At 38.4% G+C, this 23936-nt stretch overlaps 1 protein-coding gene across 1 annotated transcript in view; it reads right to left on the reverse strand.

Annotated features, from left to right (window-relative positions):
- The window catches only part of LOC139722337 (putative ammonium transporter 2), a 46363-nt gene that overhangs the window by 17202 nt on the left and 5225 nt on the right, over positions 1-23936 (reverse strand). The window contains exons 2-3 of the mRNA XM_071633647.1: positions 14079-14234; positions 13464-13574 (exon numbers count right to left, since the gene is read on the reverse strand). Of these exons, the coding sequence (XP_071489748.1) occupies positions 13464-13574; positions 14079-14234 (267 nt within the window). The remainder of the gene's footprint in view (positions 1-13463; positions 13575-14078; positions 14235-23936) is intronic.

Genomic DNA, 23936 nt, shown 5'->3' on the forward strand with positions numbered 1-23936 from the left:
AAATATATATATATATGAATATGCCTAGAGTTCTGTGCGCAAGTGTATGTATGTGCGTACATGTTTTCTCTTCAGGAATTCGGGTATTGTTGTTTCGATATTTTGTGTATGTGCCTTTGCGTTGAGAGGATACTGCCAGTACTAGCTTTCTTCGTGATTAGACAGACAAGGATATTGTCACTTAGAGGTAATGTATAATAGTGGAAAAGAAAAGAAAATGGATTGAAATGGAGGGTCAAAAAAGGAACGTAGTTTCTGCATCATCAAACACAATGACAAGACGAAGGACATATGACTGACTATCACTATACAATAATCGAATGCCTCGACTTCCAACGCTATCAATTTCATCTCGAACAGCGCATAGCTCATAGTATAGTGTTACTACAATTTGCGACATAGGTCTGCATGATATAAACAGACAGAGCAATCGTTGTGTTCGAAAGAGACAACAACATCATCATCAACAACAACAACAACAACAAGATGTTTTTAAAAAGATGCGCTCTCACACAGAGCAAGTAAGTAAATCAAATTGAGGAAACATGGAATGATAAAATCATTTGGCTTATCAAAAGTTTGCCCTGATAAACATGGTATACTTGGAATCTGTGTGTAAACATACGTGCTGTATATGGATGTGCAATCCATAGTTTTCGACTGTAAACAGTATTTCAATGCCAGCAAGCATATACAGCATGCTCCCGACTGTTTTGTTGTTGCTGTTTTCGTATTTTGCCTCAGGAACCCATGATGTATAAACCTATAAAGCTTGTGCTCGAAGAACGAGATACTTCGAAATGAATTTGTGAGAAGGCCAGAAATTATACACGTAGCCAGAGACTCCAACTTTCCCGCTTTCGACGGGAGATCTCCCGCCGAAAGCCCATTTTTGCAAAATCTCCCGTTCTCCAGCTTAGGATTTGATTTCTCCGGCCCTGGCTCTGTGTCTCCCGTTGGAAAGGATATCTTACTTATTGCCATATCGTATGTTGAAAAATAGTCCTTAGATAGCACGAGAGAGCATCTAGAACCCTAGACTGGACCCCGGCCGCAAGGAATTTCGCGCTTCCTTCGCGCTCATCAACTTGGAGTCTCCCGTTTGCTAGGGGTTTCAGGCGGGAGAATCTCCAGATCAGAAGGTGCTGGGGGTTGGAGTCTCTGCGTAGCTTCAAAAAGAGGCGGTCAAGCCATCGCTAGCCCTCATACTCATACATCATTTGATGAACACTGCCTTACAGGACTTGGACTAACACATTCCCTTTTCAGTTGTCTTAATAAGTGCTTACTGACTACGAACTATGTACATGTACTTGGAAGCATACCTATATGCTGCGCCTAGCTCGCCAGGCACTGTAAAGATGATCAACGTATTTCCCTACCACTGCGAAAAATGGATTAAAAGTTGGTAAAGAGAATCAAAATCATCTAAATCTTCTCGATATAGAGCGGGAGTGTACAACGTTATCAATGATACTACTAGCACGATTCTCTTGGAGGTGCTTAATATACTATTATCTCTCACTTTAAGGTACCAATATTTCCCATGCCAAAATAATGGTTCATTATCAGTAAGCAGGATTTGAATGTAAAACCTATTGTTTAAAGTTCCAAAGCTCTTTTCAGCACTCTCATTTAAACTTTGCTGCTCGAGTTATAATCAATTTTGATGCATGATAACACCTCCCAACCTTTTAGCAGTCTATTTTTCCCACTACTGGGTGACGTTCATGACAACATTCGAACGGGTTCAATGATGCGTCAACTGCCATTTCCAGTACAACAGCATGGGTTATTGGTGCAAACTAAACTGTTTACGTACATGCTTACGTACTTGTGAGACAAAATTCTGGTGTCGAATTTGATTTTCTTACAATAATGGAGAAAAGGAATTGAAAGTATATCAAATCACCACATCAGATCTTCAGGAGCTCCGCCTTGTTCTTGTCACTCTAACAAGATGTTTGCTCGGGTATTATAGTTGATGGAACATCGATTTGGCTTGGAATGTTTTTCATTATTTGTATCTTTTAGTCTGATTTTGAAAACAAAAGAACAAAGCTGGAATAGGTGCAAAAGACATCATAAAGAATTTGATGCCCTCTGCCGAATTCGTCGGACAAACCAATCTTTTAACCAACTATATTTAGGACTAATCCTTGAAAGAAAGACATCGTAATAATGAAGATGATGTTAAACTTGATAATATCAATAGGAATTGTAATACATGTAATGTAATGATAAAACAATAATAGAATGATATCGATAAAACATCCGTAATTGTAGTCGCATAACAATAAAAATGATAAACATGATGATAAAAGAAATAAGCACTGAAATTGTTCTTGAATCCAACAAACAACTTAAAGAAGAGGTGAAACACCAGTCATTGTTGTTGTTCTCTTGATGTGATTATCCAAAAAAAATACGAAAATGCCATAGCTTGTGTCAACAATATCGCAGCCTTCAAATAACTGTCACCACAGGATAAGAAAAACAAATAAGCAGCTGCACAGACAAATGGTTTTAAGTCTGGTATGTATAATAATACACAGAAGTGTGTGTCAGATTTATCCTTCAGCCAGAAGCCTTGAAGGACTGCGTAGATACCTGGTAGCCTCATGGTCACCTACCTATAACGTGTGATGCCCAGCCATACGAATGAAAAAAGAAAATGTTCATACATTTGTATGAAGAACCTCCGCAGCGCAAATTTGATTTCCCCAAGAGTGGTGAAAATTGTGACAGAAATGTGATTTCCAGAGCATCGCCATACTTTTGTTATACTAACTGGATGTGTATTTGGGATGTTAACAATATCTGACGGAAAATGTGCATGTCACAGTCAATTTCTTTAAGGATTACGTTGACAGCTTTTGACATTTCTATTTTACTTTTTTATACGATGTATTTTTGTAATTATCTGGGATTGTGTAAGAACAACAGGAAATAGGCAGATTGCACTTCGCGCTTTAATCATGCAAGATATATTTTAAGGGATGATAAGCAGGCAGACCCCTTGGTGTATTGTATGAACTCCCCAACTGATGAAAGTTTTCTATCGACATCAATGTATAGGACGTTTATCATACTTTCTCATTTTGTCAGTTCTACCCGCCAAGTGAATGAATATCAAGCATGATGGCAGTCTTTTTCCCAGATGTAACAAAGAAACAACAACTATCAAACATATCCTTCCTATAACTCCACCCTAATCTTGCAAACTAGTATCACTGGATACTGACAGATGGAACATTGTCGAAGGGGTAGTAAATCACCGAGGGAGGAGATGGATCATTCTCTTTTCTCCATACAGAAATGAATATTAAACCCACATTCGGGGATGAGTGAAGTGTCATATATCAACTTGATGCAGTGTTTTCCTGATGATCAATCCCCGAAGCAGGCAGAATCTGACAGGGAACATCCGCTGAGTGGTGATTTGGAATCGACAAGTTGGATTGACGTCCTTGACTTTCAAGGTATTATTCATGAAGGCCATTGCAGCAGTATCATTTAAGCTCCATTAAGTTCACCTCTAATCTCCATAATAACATGAGTGGGGTATTCGCTCCATGATTCCAACACAAGTCCAGTTAAACAAATATGTTCTAGGGTAATAACTCGCTCGATCAATACCGATCCTACCTGGTTATAGTCAAGGAAATTTTTAAGTTTGACCAGAGTATATGTACAGTGCCATTTGATACTCATCATATTTCATCATAATATGGATGGAAATGTATTTTGGGTCGGAGGAAATATAACTGTCTTCAGAAATGAACGAGGTATTGGGAAACCCTGTTTCAAACATGCCGCCAGAATATTAGACATTTCAAGACTTATATTCACACATTGACGAAGTAAAATCTCTGAATGCTTTCGAAGCGCCCAATGGTCCATATAGCATTGTGGTAGACATGCTGGGAAGCACAATCTTTGGGCGACGGTGCAGATGCAAATTTAGCAAAGAGTATAAAGAAATGCGGTGCTGAAGCGTAGAACATGGCATTTGTTTCTCTACCATTTCAAGTGTGAGAAATCTTGGATGTCTACGTTGTCATGACAACCACGGGGAACCTCAGAGGGAAAGCAGTGAGATGTTCCAAAGAATTGCTCATTTCCTTTAAACGGTACATGATGTCATTTTAGGAGCCATAGGATTTATATAGTGGAATTAATATCTTTAGGTGCAGCCTGTCTCGGTAGACTTCCACCGTTTTTGCGTCATTTGAAGGTGTTTAAATTCAACGTTTATCTACTCTTCATTCAATAAGTTTTCCAATGTCGTTTTCTGTGTCACTCTCGTTTCTATAGAAGTGTCAGCGATAGTTTGTATGTACAGGGTAGAATGATTTGCCTATGCTATCACAACCTGGGTAGGATGGAATCGTCATTGTCAGGGTGAAGCCTAGCTATGGCAGGAGAAGGGTTAATGATAGGGACGATGCTGTTGTATGTATAGAAAGTTGATTCAGTCTTGAATGTCACATTATTTGAAATGAAAATTAAATGACAAAGGATTGACTCCACTGAGGTATCAGGTAACATAGATTTGGTACTGCAGCACCCTGTGTTGTATGCTTCAGACACTTTTGACTCTGTCTTCATTGTAGACTGATACAACATAGAAAATAAGTAAACCCATACCATCGAATAAATCAAAAGGCTGGAAAATGAGATTGAGATGGGTTGGGTGGGGGAGAGATGCTGAAAGAGAAGCGGTAAGAGAGATGGTTAAAGAGACGTGATTAGAGAGGGAGATGTACTATTATGAAATGGAGGATGGCACGATATTTGCTCCTGCGACAATTGTTTCATTCTTTTTTTCCTTTAAGGACTTAGGATTAGGGGTGTGAAAGTGTTTCAGGTTTAGCTTGTTGTCAGGATTAGGATTAGGGTAAGTGTTATGTTTTGGTGCAGATACTATGTCTGGCTTAGTGTGCAGATATTTAATGGCAGCAATTGTCGCAGGAGCAAATGTGTCGTGGAACAGAAATGGAGGAAGCGAGGCGGGGAGAAAGAGAAAGAGGGAGAGGTGTAGAAAGAATATTGAGATTATCAAAAAGATGGCTGTAGATTGAAAATAATCAAGGGGGAGATGGCGGGAGAAGGAAAGAGAGTGTGAAATGTTTTGTCGCCTTGAAGAGGAAAGGTTCGATGGCACTGCTGTATTTAAGATGACGTCATAGCAATCTCTCTGAGTTTGACGTTGATAGAATGAGCTGGCCTACAGAAGACATCATCCTGCTGTATAGTCAGATAGTAGGTCAAATCACCAGCAATCAACACTTGCAGTGGTGCAAATCTGAATTAATAGAATACGATTCGCATTGATTTCAGGTTTGTCTTTTTTTTTTCTTTTTTCTTTTACTTTTTTTACCTGACACATATTAGTGCATGTGTCTGCCACAACACTTACAGTGTGATATATTGTTAGCAACATGCTTAGAATGTCATACATTTATGAAAGAGAATATCCATCACAGCACTAGCTTAAAGATAAGGTTTTAGGGTATACTCACTGTTAGGTTTCAGACATCAGGACCACACTTAAATTCACGAAAAAAAAAAATACATAGTGTACGGTGAAAGTGTCTACCTCGAAATATTCTAATACCATGGAGACCATGGAGACCAAACACTACATCACTAAGTAAGTCACGTGATCCCCTTTCGAAAAGAAAGGACCGATCACCCTTGATCAAGAATAACGTACTCACAATGATTATAAAACATCTACACCTACTTCCAGTGCTCTCATAACAACGGCTATATTCATGATGACGTCATCGATGATGATACCTTGATGGTGACGATGAAGATGATAAAGATGATGATAATGATGAGGATGATGATGACGGTGATGGTAATGATGGAGATGGTAAAGATGGTGATGGTAATGATGGTGATGATGACGATGATGACGATGATGACATGATGACGATGATGATGACGATGATGATGATGATGATGATGACGATCTCTTTCAGGCAAGATTTTGTTTCTTTTTTATGAAACCTCACCAATGCAAGCGCAGACAAAATTCTTTCTAACTACTTGTAGTTAATAACTTCTCGCACAATATATCTCTGCTCTTCTTTTTCCCTTTTATTCAGTAGCCTCTAAAGATATCCCGTTTTTATTTGAATAAATTGTTATATATAATGCTATTCATATTTTGTTCATGCTATTCATCAACACAACTTGGTGCTAAATGAAAGCGTGAGCGGTGAGGTAAAATCAAAGACACCGATTTTGATAGTAATGGGGGAAAAAGAAATGAAATAGCGGAAATTTCCTTGTTTCGACAGCCTGGCTAAAAATATAGGTCAATGACAATAATTTATTTAAGCAATTACGTCCCCCACCCACTATCTATTAGCTTGACAAATAACAAGTGTATGAAATGGGTAGCCTATCAAATAGATATGGCATTCCGAAAAGGCTGAACGAAATAAAATTGACCTCCAAGGCAGCTGTGATGCATCTAACAAAATTCTATAATCATAATCAGAGTGATGAGGGTTGCCAAGCAATGTGGATAAACGGGAAATTAATATTTTGTGGAGGCGATGAATGGGTATTAGGACATGATCACAGAATGCATGTCTTTCTTTGTGTGAAGAAGATGTAAAAAATAAACAAGATTTGTAGGATGAGCATCATTCTTTGGCTCTATTCCTGTTGTGGGAAGCATGAGAAGATTATGATTATCATGTAGCTACTCGATCGCTCCGTGATTCTATCAAGAGTGTAGTGACAGCGGCGACGATTTGGTTAAAAAACAGCTACACCGTATAGCCCATCATTGATGACAACATTCTGCATCAGACAAATTGTCAAATAGGCAATGACAGCACCTTTCACTCACAAGTCATAACCTTTTCAACGCGAGTATGTGAACAGGTGATGAGTGTGCGTGCATCTATGTCGTGTATGTGTGCGTGAGCGTGGTTTTTGGCCTTGATATTATTGTCCAAACAGACTTCAAACACTTTTTTCCACTTTGCGAAATAAATGGTTGGAAGTCTTAATTTATAAAATAAAATGTCGACAATGATAGCATTCATTTATATATAATTATGTAAACCTGCAGCTATTCGTGCGATGTCAAACACATGCCCCAGTCTGATAGCTTATCCTGGGCGGCTTTAACAGTCATCAATCATCAGACATAATTCATCTGAACATGCTGACGGTTGTTTCCTAATCTATCATGGCATTAGATTTGTTTGCAGGCAAGCAGTACTCATTGACATATAAAGCGTAATCCACAAATTCTCTATAGCTCGAGGTCCTTTTCACTATAGACTGGTGCATGTTATCAGAGAGAAAAGAATTGACCACAAAAATACAAAATGAAAACGTAAAATAAGAGAAGCCTTTTTGATTATTTCAAATCTTGCTTAAATCTAACTGTCAAATCGAAATTCAGCAAAGACGAACCGTATTTTGCAGTGTGGGATACAACGTGCATGAAGTTTTGCAAAAACAATAATAAGATATTTCCACCATCTCCTTGGTAACACTTATATACATATATGTATGATATATATATATATATATATATATATGGCATAGCCTTATAATATTATACAAGAATAAGATTTATAGGCTGTAATGATGAAAAAGTATATACGTATATACATATATATACATAGGCATGTGTGTGAGTGTGTGTGTGTGTTTGTGTGTGTGTGTGTGTGTGTGTATGGAATTGTAAATCGTTTCATAAAATCTTTCGATCACAGATAACACTTTAATCAAAGTTACTTGATAATAACTTATTGCTATTGAACTCAAACATGTGAAACGCTTTTTATCAAACAAACCTGATGTAAGAAAGAAAATAAGTCTATTCATTATTGTAATTCACATATCTTCATTCCAGCAGTTCAATATTGCTGATGGGCAGGAATCGCTTCAGAGCTAGACGATGCACTTGTTGGAATGATAAAAGGGGCTATGTAGGTCATTTAGCTCCTTTCCGAGAGCACAATATCAAAGGAAGGAGGGTAAGGCGCCACCTACGAAGGTAACACCGCTGACTCAAAGCCGTGATTGGGTCTGTCTTCCGAATCAATCCGAGCTATGACCTCGGTGATATTATCAAAGTGTGATTTCATCAAATTTACTAAATGCCAAGGACGATGTAAACGATAAATAGCTGTTGTCTTCACACGTCAATTTGAAATTAACTCAGATGCTCATTAAAAACGCATATGGGCAAAAAGGAAAAATGAATTAAAACTTTATAATTTAAGTGCTGGTGGTGAAGGGGATTGTATAACACGACCATGGAATCTTTTAAGCATTTTATACTACGTTCTTTTTGTTTTTGTTTTGTTTGGGACTTTTTTGAGTGAGAGATATGCGTAGTGTATGTAACATAGGTATGAATGTTTGCAAACATATTCCCTAAGTTCTATTTGTAAGATGTAATTACTACTAATAATAAGGGGTACATTTTTTGGATATGTTATGAGAGAGCCGAGGGGAGTAGGCGTGTACGTGTACAATAAAGCAGTAACAAAAATAATAAAGATAGAATAACTGAGCGAATACTTGAATATTTAAGGCAGTATATAAACACACACACACACACACACACACCCACACACACAACGACGACGTCCTTATTATCCATGTTATCAGGGCAGCGATTTGGCGATTTGCTCTTCTACAACCAACACAAACTGCCTCAGAATGTTCAACTATTCATAATCATAAGGTCCCATGACGCTACAGATCGTATCTAGAAAGGGCCAAAATTGTTTAATTAGGCCGTAACTTTCCTGCCGCAAAATTGTCAAAAGACCAAGGTTCTTCTATAGACAACCCAAAACAATAGAAGCTCCAACTTGTACAGATTGCTATTCATTGGAAACAAAGGAATATAACGTAGCTGCGACTGTCATTCGAAAGTTAACAAGCAAAGCGTTCGATAAACGCAACCTTAGCCAGAGCGCTGTGTCAGAGACACAAATAAATTAATCTGTTTGCTAGTTGGAGGAACGCATTAACCTTTCAAATCAAATTTCCTCCGTATCTAGCGGCAATGACGCCAGAGGTTTGTCATTGTATTTGATTACATGGTGAGAATAAGATTCATAGGCTGTACATGACACTAATGGGGAAATTGATGTGTATCAAATTAAACAATGCCAAATGTACCATTATATGAAACCTTCAACGAACAAAGGTTTTCTCGTGCACCAGGGTTTTAGGCATTGCCTAAAAGTTAACATTATAGCAAAGTTTCTATCACACATACGGATAAACTGTGTCAACTGCCCTACTACTACCCGAAAGAGTCAGACATGTGCACTTAATTTCAAGGGTATACAGAAATATATCGTATAAACTGTGTAAAAAAAAATAGGATAGCAAATGTTGCTTTTTGTATATACCCTGAATAACAACGTAAGCTACATGCAATGTTTCTATTCATTAAAGAGTAGTATAGCAACTTGAATTGCTTGCCCAGTCTTAACGTTCAAAAGCGACCGTCAGACCGTATTGAATAGGTATACAGTGAAAATGGTGTTACTGATGCGAATATCGACTTCGCCCTGGTAACATGGGTAACGTGACTCGTATTTCTTTTAAGATGAAGTATTTGCAATACAATCAGCTCAGTTTCCGGCGAATAAAAAGCATAGCCGTATATGTTTCTCAACGCACTAATGCCTATAGACCTTAGTCTTTTTTTTTTCTTTCTCAAATAACCATTTTGTTTTCTTGTTGTTGTTGGGTTGTTTTATTCATTAAAGTCAAGTGGACTTAACGTCTGAACGAGGTCGCGACTATCCAAGCGTTCAATACAAGCTCAAGGAAGGCTGTGGCGAAAAAAAAAAAAAAACACAACCTCAATGCATCAAAAATATCGCATGTACTGCGTAATACTATATTGCTGTTATTCTGTGTTTTTACCGTTTAATTTACCTGTCGCTATAAAGGTCGCATCATGATAGGAGTATTTATTGTTTGATGAGAAATTGCTTTTTATGAGGATTAAAAATGAAGGACAATTGCGCAAGCAGACATAAAAAGGTAACAAAATACTAAAAAGGTAAATTGAACAACTGCTGTACCCTCTGTGTGTGTGTGTGTGTGTGTGTGTGTGTGTATGGGGGGGGGGAGCGATCAGTCTTAAGAAATACACGTTTTTACTGATATTCTCTTTTCTTTCACCTTCTGTGACCTTTGTCCCTTGCTATTTTACCTTTCATAGTTATATATTTTTGTCAATAGTACTTTGCGTCCTATCTCTATTGCAAAACAAATTTACATTATTATTTTTTTTTCCTGGAACCCGTGGTTACAAGCTCTGCTTTTGTGGTTCCGCTTTATATCATAATGTTAGCTATCCTTTTTTTTTTTCCTATTTTTGTCCTTAGAATATGTATAGACAGATAGACGTCAAGTGAAATATGAAAATAAACGTGCTGAACTGTTCCCTGTGTCTTGAGTGTAAGATCAGTGCAGTTTCAGTAATTCAAATTCATATAGCGTATGGGCATAGGATGCTGACACTATACATGTGTGTGTCCTTTGTGAAAATGAAACATATTACTTTCTGTAACTCGATTTGCCTCTAATTCCTCCCTCTCTGTCTATCAGTCTGTCTATCTGTCTATCTATCTCTCCCTCAGTTGTTGCCTTCTCTTTCCAGTATTTTCGTATTCTAATCAAATTAAAGAGAAAACATGTAAGCCTACCAAATCAAATGTGTATCTTATGTATTTCAATGTCAGACAAGTGAAAAGGGGTGACTTGAAATGAGGAAATAAGTGTGTATCCCAAATGGATTTTTGTGACTGATGTAAGGATTGACTGCGTGTAATCCAAGGCAAGTTCGAATGGGTGAGTAAAAACGATTGGCGATCACATGTACTTGATACTGCCCGCAGTTTGCTCACTCAACCGTTATTCTCTCTAAATGCCACACTGAAAATTAGCCGTTCATTAAGGATTCATTTCTCAGGATTTTATAATCCGCACCATGCAAAGGACCCCTTCGAAGCCAGCATGTAATGATGTAGAAAGGCGTGGCAAGTACGAACGCATGAGGGCGTGGTGTCAGCAATGAGATTGGGCGTCAATTGAAGACACCCTTGCTCATCCATCCATTACTAAAACAGCCCTTACCCCCTACAACGTCGGGACAACGTCCGGAGAACAAAATTCCTCGCGTTGCACAATAAAAGTACAGTTTTAAACCAACACACCGATCGATAAGCCTTCTCCGGATAGCCGGGTAGGTTTCTGTAACAACTTACCCGTTCATGCGCAAAGAGGGTATGGTTACAATTCATGCATGTGATCGACGAGCGGCGAACCATTTTGTTACCCACGCCGATGAAAATCGGCAGGGGGTTATGTAAAGGGTTCCGTATGTTTGTTTGTTTGTTTGTTTGTTTGTTTGTTTTTTTGTTTTTTTTTTTGTTTGTTTGTTTGTTTGTTTGTTTGTTTGTTTGTTTGTATGTTTGTTTGTTTGTTTGTTTGTTTGTTTGTTTGTTTGTGTACAAGATAACAAGAGAACGGGAAAACGGATTTGCACGAAATGTTCAGGGAATGTTTGGATAATGACAGGAAAGAATCGATTAGATTTTGGTGATAATCGGTTGACCCTTGCAAATTCTGTGTGACCTTGAAGTTTTGACCCCATGGTATAGTGACCATTCCGAAAATTTCCCGTTTCTCACTTTGCGATTTTCCGCTACCATACGAAGACATAAACTCCCCAACGATCCGACTTCGCTGCTCAAATGTTCGTAAGAATTCCGAAATTTACGTTTAGGCCTATTTGAGGGACTATGTCCTTCTAGATTTATGAAAGTTCGTTCTCCGTCATCACAAACTGGCCCGTATTTTGATGATTTTTCAAATCAACATTGATTGTTTTTTTCGTTGGAGGAGCATTTTGCTCGGTCGCAGTCACACTGCACGATATGCGCGCTCAATGTCAATGCGTGTGCAAGGCCGCTGAAAATGCATCGCGCTCTACACTGTTGGTGCAAAATTGCACCGGGGACGTTGCGGCGCTCGTTGGTGGGCTAATACTGGTGCAGTAGACATTTGCATTCAACCCTTGCATTGAATAATTCCCGTAGACACTAATCATAGGGGTAATTGCCTAGGGGGTACGTAAATTTTGTTTTTCTTTTTTGCTTTTGTGGATACCATCAAAGATCGTACACTCATACGACCTTTGATATTTGATGATTTTTCAAATTAACATTGATTGTTTTTTTCGTTGGAGGAGCATTTTGCTCGGTCGCAGTCACACTGCACGATATGCGTGCTCAATGTCAATGCGTGTGCAAGGCCGCTGAAAATGCATCGCGCTCTACACTGTTGGTGCAAAATTGCACCGGGGACGTTGCGGCGCTCGTTGGTGGCCGAATACTGGTGCAGTAGACATTTGCATTCAACCCTTGCATTGAATAATTCCCGTAGACACTAATCATAGGGGTAATTGCCTAGGGGGTACGTAAATTTTGTTTTTCTTTTTTGCTTTTGTGGATACCATCAAAGATCGTACACTCATACGACCTTTGATATCATCACACTCTCGGCTTGCTATAATCAAAATATCCCGCAAGAAAACGGCGTATTTCTCGATTTTTAGCGCTTTTTCCGCGACCCGTCGCGTAGACAATACTCTTAAAACTGGACTTAATTCGCGCGCGCTTGGAAAAGTTCCGATTCTGCACTTTTGACGGTGGAATTTGGGATTTTCGATGGATTTTTGGAGGAGACTTAAGGACTTTCCTGTACGTGAATGAGTGTTAATACCGTATGTGTAATTATGTGATTTGCGTGTGATGTGACTGTAGAACCAAAGATCGTACACTTCAGTGTACGATCTTTGGTAGAACTCACTGGCTGGTGATAAAGCACACTGGCAATTAAGTGGCCGAATTCTGGTAGATGACCGAATGCACATTATGTTTACCCCGACTTTGTACTTAGGCGTGGGTCTGCCGCCTTTGACGGCCCCTCTCTAGTTTGGACTGTGGCGCATGCGTTTTAACAGAAGGGTTGTCGGGGTAATGTCAGGGTAACGTCGGGGTAATTACCGCAGCTGACGAGAATCGAATGCAAGAGCTACAGTGACAACGTCCGAGCAACATTTTACCGGGTAAATACAAACAAACCAACAAACAAGCAAAAAATGTCGGACGTGGTCGCGGTAACCATGGTTTGATAGGACCTGTTAAATCAGGGTCTCACTTCAACCGTATCATATACAATTGATTAGAGATATTATGTGAAAAATGAATTGCATAGGGGAATGGGTGAAAGATAGCGATAGCATTCTCCACACATAACTCTTCTACGCTACCTAAGTAGTGTTAGCAGGAGCATCAAAGTTCGGAAGCTAATAATGACCACCCAGAAGACGGCGGCACTTAGAAGATTAAATGAATTCCGTATCAAAGTGGTCCTCTTACCGGAAACAATGGTGGTAGCCGTTGTAGCAAAAGAGGCCTGGAATACAAACTGAGCGAAGATCCACCCAAGTTCGTCCTCGTTGACGGAATCGGTGAAGAAGTGTCCAACACCTGTACAGCAATCCACAAGTCATACAAACAAACTATGATATCTGTACAGACTATCCAGATTGCTTTGATAAAGATGTGTGATTCTATATCAACTTGAGATTTACGAGACAGTAGACAGATATAGCAAAAGAGGTGTTTATTATTCATCGACTAGGCCGATTACATTACCTGTATACCATATTGCCTAGTTGAAACAACATTCGGAACATTTGACTGGCAGAAAACAAGCGAAAAAGGATACATTCGAATAAGATTTATGAGCAAACCTAACGCAAATCCTGTATACCTTATTCCACTGAATATATCCTCTAGCGAGGTACTGATCCTTGAGCACGAAGGAATACTACACGAATGGACTGTAGTTAAACATAAAACACCTCATATTGATAAATTTAGAAATAGTACCAAAAATTAACTAAACTCATTATCACTATTAAATTCATATGCTTATTAGGATAGGGACGTAATATCAAGCTTTCCTTTCACCCCATCAGGGCGTCTTACCACAAAATTTATTCGTGCCCTCGTCGACGCCGAAGCTGAAGCCGTAGCCGAACATCCAGTAGGTCAGGCCTCCGAAAATGACATCGACAGCGTTCTTGACCATGATGTTGACCTCGTTCTTCCGAGACACCATTCCGGACTCGAGAAGCCCAAACCCTGTTCACATAGGTGCACAGAAAAGAAATAAAGACTCAGTCACGAAAGGCTTACAAGGTGCTCACTATCATAGCTGACTTTCATCAAACTATAGAGTAAGTTTTTACATGGATAACAATAACAATCCACAGCGCATCACATTGAAAATAAGAAGTAAACATGCAAGAAAACAACTGTAATATAAGTAGAAAATACAGTTCTCGCAGCAGCTGCAGCAGCAGACGTAGATTTGATAGTTCGAGAAAGAGTGGAAGTAGCAGTAGTGTCGGTGATAGCGGTAGTTTTGCCGGTAGGTTTGGTAGTAGTAGTAGTATTGATAGTAGTAGTAGTAGTAGTAGTAGTAGTAGTAGTAGTAGTAGTAGTAGTAGTAGTAGTTATAGTAATAGTAGTAGTAGTGGTAGTAGTAGTAGTAGTAGTAGTAGCAGCAGCAGCAGTAGTAGTAGTAGTAATGATAATAATAATAATGATAATAATAATAATGATGATAATAATAATAATAATAATAATAATAATAAAGTAGTGGAAGTAGGACCTCGTAGGAGGAGGAACAGGAGTAGGAGTTTGTGGTACTGGTATTACAAGTGAAAGGGAAGAAATTGCCACAATGATAGTAGCAGTAGTAATGGTAGTCGTAGTAGCATTGGTAGTGGTAGTTGTAGTAGTAGTGATCTGGTGATAGTGGTATAAGTGGTTGTGGTAGTGGTAGTGTTTTCATGGAGGTAGTGGTTGTCATCATAGACAAAATAATGTAAATCGAGAATATCGTCGGTAGATACATTGGCAAAAGTTATTTCTGTTTGTATTAATTGTCGTACTTGTGGTGGCATTAGCTGGGGTAGCAGTACCAGTGGTAGTGAGTGTTATTCTTGTTGCTGTGACTGCTGTTGATGTAATTGATTTATCTCTGGTTTCTACTGCATGTTGTTGTTGTTGTTTTTATAAGGATGTTAGTGATTAGGATATGGTTTGTGTGTATGTACCTGGAAATTTGTTTGTCATGTTGTATACCGGGAACTCAGGGATGGCAATCACTTTCACTGATGGCGTTTTGATGTTGATTGTTTGTCATAAAATCATCAGATATTTTTCTTCTAATTGAACATGGTCTGCCCTCGCACATGAAGGATAGCTACAAAGCAGGCCATGGCCAAGAAAATACCTACCTCGCGATCCAACTTATAGGAACAAAAATAATTGCATGAAAGCAATCATTTGATGTGCATGTGCACACTCCTAACAGGGTTTGACCTATTCTACTAGCAGTTGGTGGCGGATGAAAGGAGGTGCCATTAGCTTATGAAGGCCATTATAGTGATATCGACGTCAAAGATGTCTAGTCAAGTAGATCAACGTATAGCTAGTCCATGATGTCATTTATGAAAGAGGAAATTAATTTCATCTAGCCTTTCATTTGCTGTTTTCGCTCTTCTCCGGGGGAAATCTCTTGTATGTACATTGCAACTGTGTGAAAGGAAAGGCCCTATGTCGCATTGTTTTCAACTTGATTTTAAGAACTAAAATGATATGTATTTTAATCTCATCATAAAGAGTATACATTTTGTCCTATGTTGAGTCGAATCTATTTTTTTTCTTTTGTTTCGTTATCAGTGGCGGATCCAGAGGGGGGCGCAACCGGCGCACGCCCCCCCCCCCTTTATTTTTCGTTAAAAACAGAAGAAATAAAAAAAGGAAAAAAATGAAATGAAACCCGCGGAAGTGGCACCAGAAATATTAGTCACGCCCCCACCCCCCACTCCCCCCCCCCCCCCTTTACAGAATTCCTGGATCCGCCCCTGGTTATGATATTGTCACGTACGTAACGTGCTATTAACATTAGTTAATGATTCACAGTCCTGAGTACTTTCAGCTTAAATCGGACAAGACAAGGGAAAGGATTTGTGCTCCCAGCAAAAATGGGATTACGAAGTACAGCAGCATAGGTATACAAAAAAATCTTTTAAAATTTCCATATCCGTTAGATATCGCCTAAACCGTAAGTTGCATCGCACATGACCAGTACGCTATTCGTAAATTATCCAATGTATCTCTTTCCACCAGATAAGACGGTTGCTGAAAACTGTAGTTAAACAATAGTTATCCGTCGTTTATAGTATTATTGGCGAGACACTCATACAAAACAACGAAACCTAAGAACTATGCAGTGACACCCTAATTTGACTTCCTTTTTTTGCAATTGTTATCTCTTTCTCTCTCTATCTTATTCTAAAGTAATTAGTGTCATTCGAGAATTCTAAATGCATTGGACATGCAACAAAGTGGAAATACCGCATGACCACAACTTCATTGGTATGCTGTGTTACCATGGTGACGAGATCTCGCAGTTTACGGTCGGGATCATGTGATAAAAGAAAACGTTCACGTGACTATTCTTGTGGCCACAGCTTCTTGGTAAACTTCTTTATTTCTTCTAAATTATCGCAAACCACTCTCTGAGAATTGGCGACAGACTAGCGAAAATGACTCTTGATGCCTTTCTTGGAAGTTAGATGACTTTTTAGCTGAAGATGTCGTCCCTTAAAGCGACATCTTTAAGCGAGATATCATATTGAAAATATTTGAAGATCAATTATTCATTGCAACTTATCAGATTACTTTGATGACACTTACGACAGCCAGACAATTTTTGATTTAGTAATGCACGTGTTTTAAGTTGTCAGTTGTATCGGAGTACGTTCCATCATCTGTTGTGCTCTATATCATTAGGCGTTTTCACATCAGCCCGATGTTTCGAAATAGCGCGCTATTTTGCTGACTATTTTCTGCGAAAAATATCTCGAGCTTGGATTTTTATCGAGCTGATGTGAAAACGCCTATTGTAAATACTCTTGTTTTTTGTTTTTTGTTGTCGTCGTCGCCATTGTTATTGATGTTGATGATGATGATGTTGTTGTTGGTGGTGGTGGTCATTTTTGTGTTAACAGGCAAGTGGGTTTACTCATTCATATTAGCACCTGTGACGTAAGGATTGTCTGTGTAATCATTCACCTGCCACAGCAGCTCCATGCTTGGTACTTTGCAACTAACATCAATAAAAAAAGGAAACAGTTTGCTAATGCATTCCATGCAAAACAATAGAATCGCTGCCATTTAATTGACTGGCCTTTCTCTCATCTGGTCTATGCAAGTTCATTCTTTCTTTGAACACTGTTGAATATGAATTGCCCAAGTTGCTACATCTGTAGATTTTTGATATGTCTTATGTCGCTTTTAAAACGCATGAAGCGCCTAACCAAATGAGAAAAAAAAAAACCCAAGATGATTAATATTGTACTAGTGTGCGAATGAGCTAAATACGAAATGGGGTGTTGTTCCCCATTCAGTATTTGTTCCTGTGTGACTATCACCCCGTTTTGATCACGTTCGATATTGTTCGAGTAAAAATGGAATGTTTTCACACCTGGGCCATTCCGTTGCTAACGCTTCAGGAAAGACGCATGTGTTTGTTTGTTGTTGTTGTTGTTTAAAGGGACTGTACAGTTCTGGTTGAGGTGAGGATTTAGCTTTTAACGTTTTGCGAGATATTCAGAAATCACTCTATGAGATGTCAAACAGCATGCAATTCTAAGGGGTATCAAAAGTTTATTTGTTGAAAATCGGTTTTGAAATTGTTGAGATATCCAAAAACAAGGTGAAACAAAGAGATCCTAATAAAAGGCGTGGCCTGTCGCTTTTTATTATTATCACTTTTTTGGATATCTCAGCCATTTGAAAACCAATTTTCATCAAATAAATATTGAATCCTTAAAATTACATGCTCTTTCATATTTCATAAGAGGTTTCTCATTATCTCACCTATAGGAATGTTATAAACCTGAATCCCCATCTCAACGAGTACTGTACAGTCCCTTTAACACCTGTTGACGTTACCAATAGGATGACGTCATTCCTTGTTCTTCAAAATGAAAGCAGCGCAATGTAGTGTACAATAGTTTCATATCTAAGGCTTTTATACACACGCCCTCTTTTCTTTTATACTCGTCTTTCCCTCTTTTTTTCTTACCTGAAGTATGGGGTTTTCCGTCCTCTTTCGCCATTTTAAAAATCAATTTCAGTAATCTGTTATTCGAATTTGTGCCGAGAAGCACACAGAATGCAAATCCTAACTTCAATGTAGTCAATTGTCATTGTAATTTGTTTTTCGTCAACCATTTTCAAAGACATAGCATACAAAACCGTCAATTGTCATTGATATTTATCCCCGCCGCCCATCGACTCGAAAGTGTAAGGATCTAGTTCGTCTTTGTTCGCACAATTTCATGAATTTTTAAAAATGAATTAGTCAAATTGTATTGGTCTTTTATCGTGAGGGCGAACCAATTCTAAGTCGGCATTATCTCACTTACTCCACGTATTCGGCAGTCAGAGAACATTAAAAACATTAAAGATAATCTTTAAATATGTAATGACAACATTTGGAATTTAATTATTTCCTGATTTTATGTTATTGCATCTTGTGTGTGGAACAAACTTTATTCAACATGGTAAACGGCACAAATTATAATGTCTTTTTTTTTTACGTTAAAACGGGCTTTAACTCTGTAGCCATACAAATGTAAAATTGTCTTTAATCATAATGTGCTTGGAAATCGTGGATCATTGTTTTCGTTTATGTGACAGACGTATATGTTTGTCTCCATGTGCACTCTGATTAGGGTGTGTTTGTATGTGTGTATGTCTGTGTGTGTCTGTGTCTGTGTCTGTGTCTGTGTGTGTCTGTGTCTGTGTTTTTTGTTTGTATGGTGTGGGCATACGTGTGCGTATGTTAACCCTAAATATGGAAAAAGGGAACGGTTGCAGAAAAAATGAAATAACCAAGAAATCACAACAGACAAAGATATGAGATGAATTTCAAGGAAAATTTGACGGAAATGATCGCTGAAAGACGAAAATGCTTTTGCTGTTACGTGTGCCGCGAGTATGGCGAGTGTGACGAACTAATTTGACTTGTCAACGACGAGTATTTCGCACAGTAAATGAATGATTAATTAGTTTGCATGTGCACTCAAGTAAAGACCTCTTACATTACTTATTGAGTATCATACTGAAGAAATCGATTCCATCTCGGTGTGGAGTGTGGAGAATTAATTGGTACCCCATGATGAATTTTATTTTCACATGTTTTTTTTCGTAGCGATACTTTCGAATACGCATAGTCATATAGGCCTACATGCTTGCTGTCTTTTGAAGGTCATACGTTTTGAATTTGTACTTTTTGACCATCAACGTCATTTGCAGTATCACCATAAATTATAATAGGACAGAATAAGGGTCAATTAACTAATTGAGCTTGTCTGTTCAATAAGCCAGCTACAGTGTACGCCTAACTTAGAACAAACGCATTATCACGTGATAAATCTTTCCTCGTTGGTGGACCTTTCCGATACGTGTCCGAACTTTTCTTGCACATAACGAACATGTTTTCCATATTGCAACAGATAACGTGTATTTCATGGATAAACAAAGTGGACTGAATGAGATTGAAATTATTAAGATACAAGAACCATTGAACTTCGACAAGCCAGTTTTTTTTTTCTTAAACTAGCAAACTCTTAATATATATACTTATGCTGAAGATAGCCATGGTGATACTTCTAAATCTAGGGACTTGCTGGTTTTGGTTTGGTTCACTTTCTTTTCTTTCTTTCTTTTTTTGTAACTCTCAAATCTACATTAAATATTTTGGCAAGTGCATGAGACACAATGATAAAGCCTAAACGATGAAAACAAACAAACAAAAGAAAACTTTATTTTATATAACGGAGCTTATACACAATACAACCCTACACAAAGACTGGCTCTCTTGGTATAAGAGTCAGGTAAACTCGAATATTGATATCCTGATAGATTTATTCCCAGGAGTAAGGTCATTTGGAATTTACTACCGCCCAGTATTCGAAATTCACAATTTAACAGGACGTTCAAAACACAACTTAAAATAGTTCTCCTCACCAAATATTAGTTTCACGTTGCTTGACACTTGATCCACCACTTGCATAATTTATCCAACAAGCGTCGCACTTTCTTTTATTCTTGTAACGTTTCCAACTCTTTATAGTCAGGTGATCCCATCACTGCAAACCTTGAGGCTTTTACGGAATACCTTTTTCTTTCACTTTACTACACTTCTCTTTTCTTGTTCTTTTTTTAAGTATGACTTTTTTGTAAGTCTGACTTGTTACCACTTTGCTATGATAACCTATGCCATCCCTCTGTGTTATACGTGTGAATTATGTTGTATTTCATCTTTTTAACTGTATATGTTGTAAATATTGAAAGAAATAAAAGAAAAGTCATCATCATCAAAAATGTGGTTTGAAAAAAAAAAAAACAATCACCCACACACTTACGGCGAGTGTCATTTTATAACCATGGATCATCCATATGTTTATGCCTCTGCCACGAAGTGTTGCCGGAGGCATATGTTTTCGGGTTGTCCGTCCGTAATGAATTTGTCGAAAGTAACTAAAAAACCGTTTGAGGTATCCTAATAAAACTTGGCATATACATGCACGAGGGGACGAAATTGTGCGCATCAACTTTGGGTTGCACATGCTCAAGGTCAAAGGTCAAAGGTCTAGGTCAAATGCTCAAAATTTCACTATTTCCCTAATATTTATGCAATGCCAGAGTCGTTTTCTTCTAACTTTGTGTATACATGTATTGACTCATAAAGATTCATTAGAGAAACTTTGGGGCCATGAGGTCAAAGGTCAAAGGTCGAGTGAAAATGCAGAATTTCACTTCTTCCACCAGATCTTTGAAGTGGTTCAAGCTATCATCATGAAACTTGGTACATATTTATACATATACTGCCTGACAGTGATTCTCTTAAGAATTTCAGAGTCATGGAGTAAAAGATTAAAGGTCAAGGGTCAAAGCCCAGGTTAAAATGCTAAAATTTTATTATCTGATGCTTAAATGACACCTTTTCTCCATACTTTGGAAATTACTCAATGCATAAACTTATAAAAGAGTCAAAAATCGAGTAAAAATCCTCGAATCCCCAAATACCTGCTCTCTTGAGCACTATACATAGCCAAGTAAACCTAGTTCAAGAAAAGTGGACATTAAACACGTTACTGACATGTCATTTTGATATTTTGCTAGTTATGTCAAACTGTCGTCACACATCGTCAAGATGTACTATGGACCTATTGGGAGAATCATGCATAATGGCGGAGGCATCCCTGTCGCCATAGCGACATTTCTATAGTTGTATGATGTCATTTGTTTTGTGCGTATGTGTGTCCTTGTGAGTTTGTGTGCATGTGTGCTCGCACGCGTAGGTTTCATATTAAGGAAAGTAGTATTCAATGGTATTTTGGCTTAAAACGAACCTTCACGCTAAAACGGCCTTGTATAAGATGAACTTGAAGTAGGACTCCTTGCTTGGTCGTATGCGTGTGCGTATAATAAAGCTTCTGTTACATGCTATAGTTTCCAAGGCGTCATAAAGTCAAATCATGCATTAAACTCTTACACTAATTAGCGAGCATGAGTCGCCTCGCGGCATTCGACTTGCAAGGACAGCAGCGTGGACAGAAACAAGAAACAACAACATCAAAGACACAGTACGTCGACTACCTTTTTAGTGTGCATGTGTGCGTGTGCGCGGTACTCCCGTCAAGCATTGTCAAGTAGGCCTATAGATACCTATTGCTAGTTTGTGGTGTGTGTGCGCGCGTGTGTGTCTTGTGTGTGTGTGTGTGTGTGTGTGTGTGTGTGTGTGTGTGTGTGTGTGTGTTTTGTGGGGGGGGGGGGGGAGGAGAGGGTGATGGATCAAAAAAAAATGAATAGATGCACCAAAATCAAATTATTCACTACCCGTGTCCTGGATTAATAGTTATTACGTCCTGATTAAGTATACAGTTGCATTCCTTTTCTATGTAGACTGTGTATTCATATGGTGTACTCGTGTGAAGCTGAGTTGAAGCAGCACGTTCATCTGTATGATCACATCGTGGACGTATGTGGGTATCTGTGTGTGTAAATGTGTGATGGTGTGTGTGGGTGTGTGAGCGTGTGTGGTGATGATGAAGATGATGATGATGATGATGGTGATGATGGTGATGATGATGATGATGGTGATGATGATGATGATGATGATAATGACGATGATGATGATGATGATGATGATGAACAGCATTCGTAAAGCGTCATTATAAAAGGCGCCCGGTTACACATCATTCACAAAGATGCAGACAAAAATAGGTCTGTGCACGTAAGTTGTGTGTGTGCGCGCGAGTGTGCGTGATGATGTATCAAAACTGTGCAGTTACTATACGTAGTCAGCTGTGTAGATGATGATTTCTAAGCCGAGCTAGTAAAATTCCGACTGCATGGTTTTACACAACCATTTAATTTTGTTGACAATTAAATCGTAGCTGTCAAATTGGTAGCAAGGCACACAATTTTATTTTTTTTTAATCGGAAATAAATGATTTCAAATAAGTGGTCATGCTTTTGTGCAAGCAAAAATTCTGCATTAGGAAGGAAACAAACAGTGGCATTTTCGGTAGATGATAATTATAATGATATCCAACACTGTTAGTATATTTTTGAAAAAGTATCCAGAAACCTTCTGTCGCATAGGTTTTAACATCCGTGCATAAGAAAATAAAAACATAAAAGAACAAAGAGGAAGGCGTACAGATGTCTCGGTGAAGACATATTTGTCTTCTCTGAAATGCATCTTCGTTTCGTTACCTTCTTTCTTTTTTTTTTTTGACCGCTCATGTATTTTGTAACGTAATTATACGGTACTAATATTTTCATTCCAATTCAACTTTAACAGTAGGTAAAAAAAGAAAGAAAAGAAATGCCACGCATATACTGTAATATTATTCCTACTTCGATTTCTCCTGGAGGAGAAATTATAGCTACATTTAAATGTTGTTACGGTAAATAGTATTTCTATACCCTTTGTTCACGACCTCATAACCAGTTCAGCTTTAAGCAAGACAAATCGTTAAGCTCCAAACTTTTATTCCTAATTGTTTTAACCGTTTGTCTAGCATGATCACGATGATGCGAACTAAATAGCGCCGTATCGCCTTCACAAGCGCGCCTGATCTCGAAAATACGATCCACAGGGCATAACCAAATGAAAATAATCCTAATGGGTGAGTTTCCAGTGTTCATGTAAAGTTGATTCATGGGGCATGGTTGTTTAAATTTGATTCTCTCGTCTGCCATCAACTCCAATCAATGAACATGGGATGATCGCAGGTGGATTGTTTTACTTGGTTTACCTGGTTTCTCACAGACCTGATCACTCACTCAACACATCTTGCCACATTTTCCAGTCTTCTATTGGCAAAGCGCTATATGCCCTTTCCAACGTCAAGGTCAAACTTCAGGCATTAGCAGCACTTAGCAATAACAGACAGTTTGTTTGTTTGTTTGTTTGTTTGTTTGTTTGTTTGTTTGTTTGTTTGTTTGTTTCACCTGGTTTTGTTGTTCGACCATCTGCTGTATAGTCAGTTGCATTCAGTCCAAACGGGGGAAATTGTTTGACACCTACATGTAGGGAAGATTCACCTGGACTTGAGGTTTGTTTGTTGTTGGTTTTTTTCCTCTTGAGGGAGGGGGGTGTGTTTACGATAATAGTTTTTTAAGTGTCTGAAATGGCATATAACCATGGCAACGAAAATCTTTTGCCAACTATTCCATCTGCCCCTG

This window comes from Diadema antillarum, unplaced genomic scaffold, assembly GCF_040938485.1.
Source record: "Diadema antillarum isolate AM-2024a unplaced genomic scaffold, OU_Dant_1.0 scf00000163, whole genome shotgun sequence".
Classification (NCBI taxonomy): domain Eukaryota; kingdom Metazoa; phylum Echinodermata; class Echinoidea; order Diadematoida; family Diadematidae; genus Diadema; species Diadema antillarum.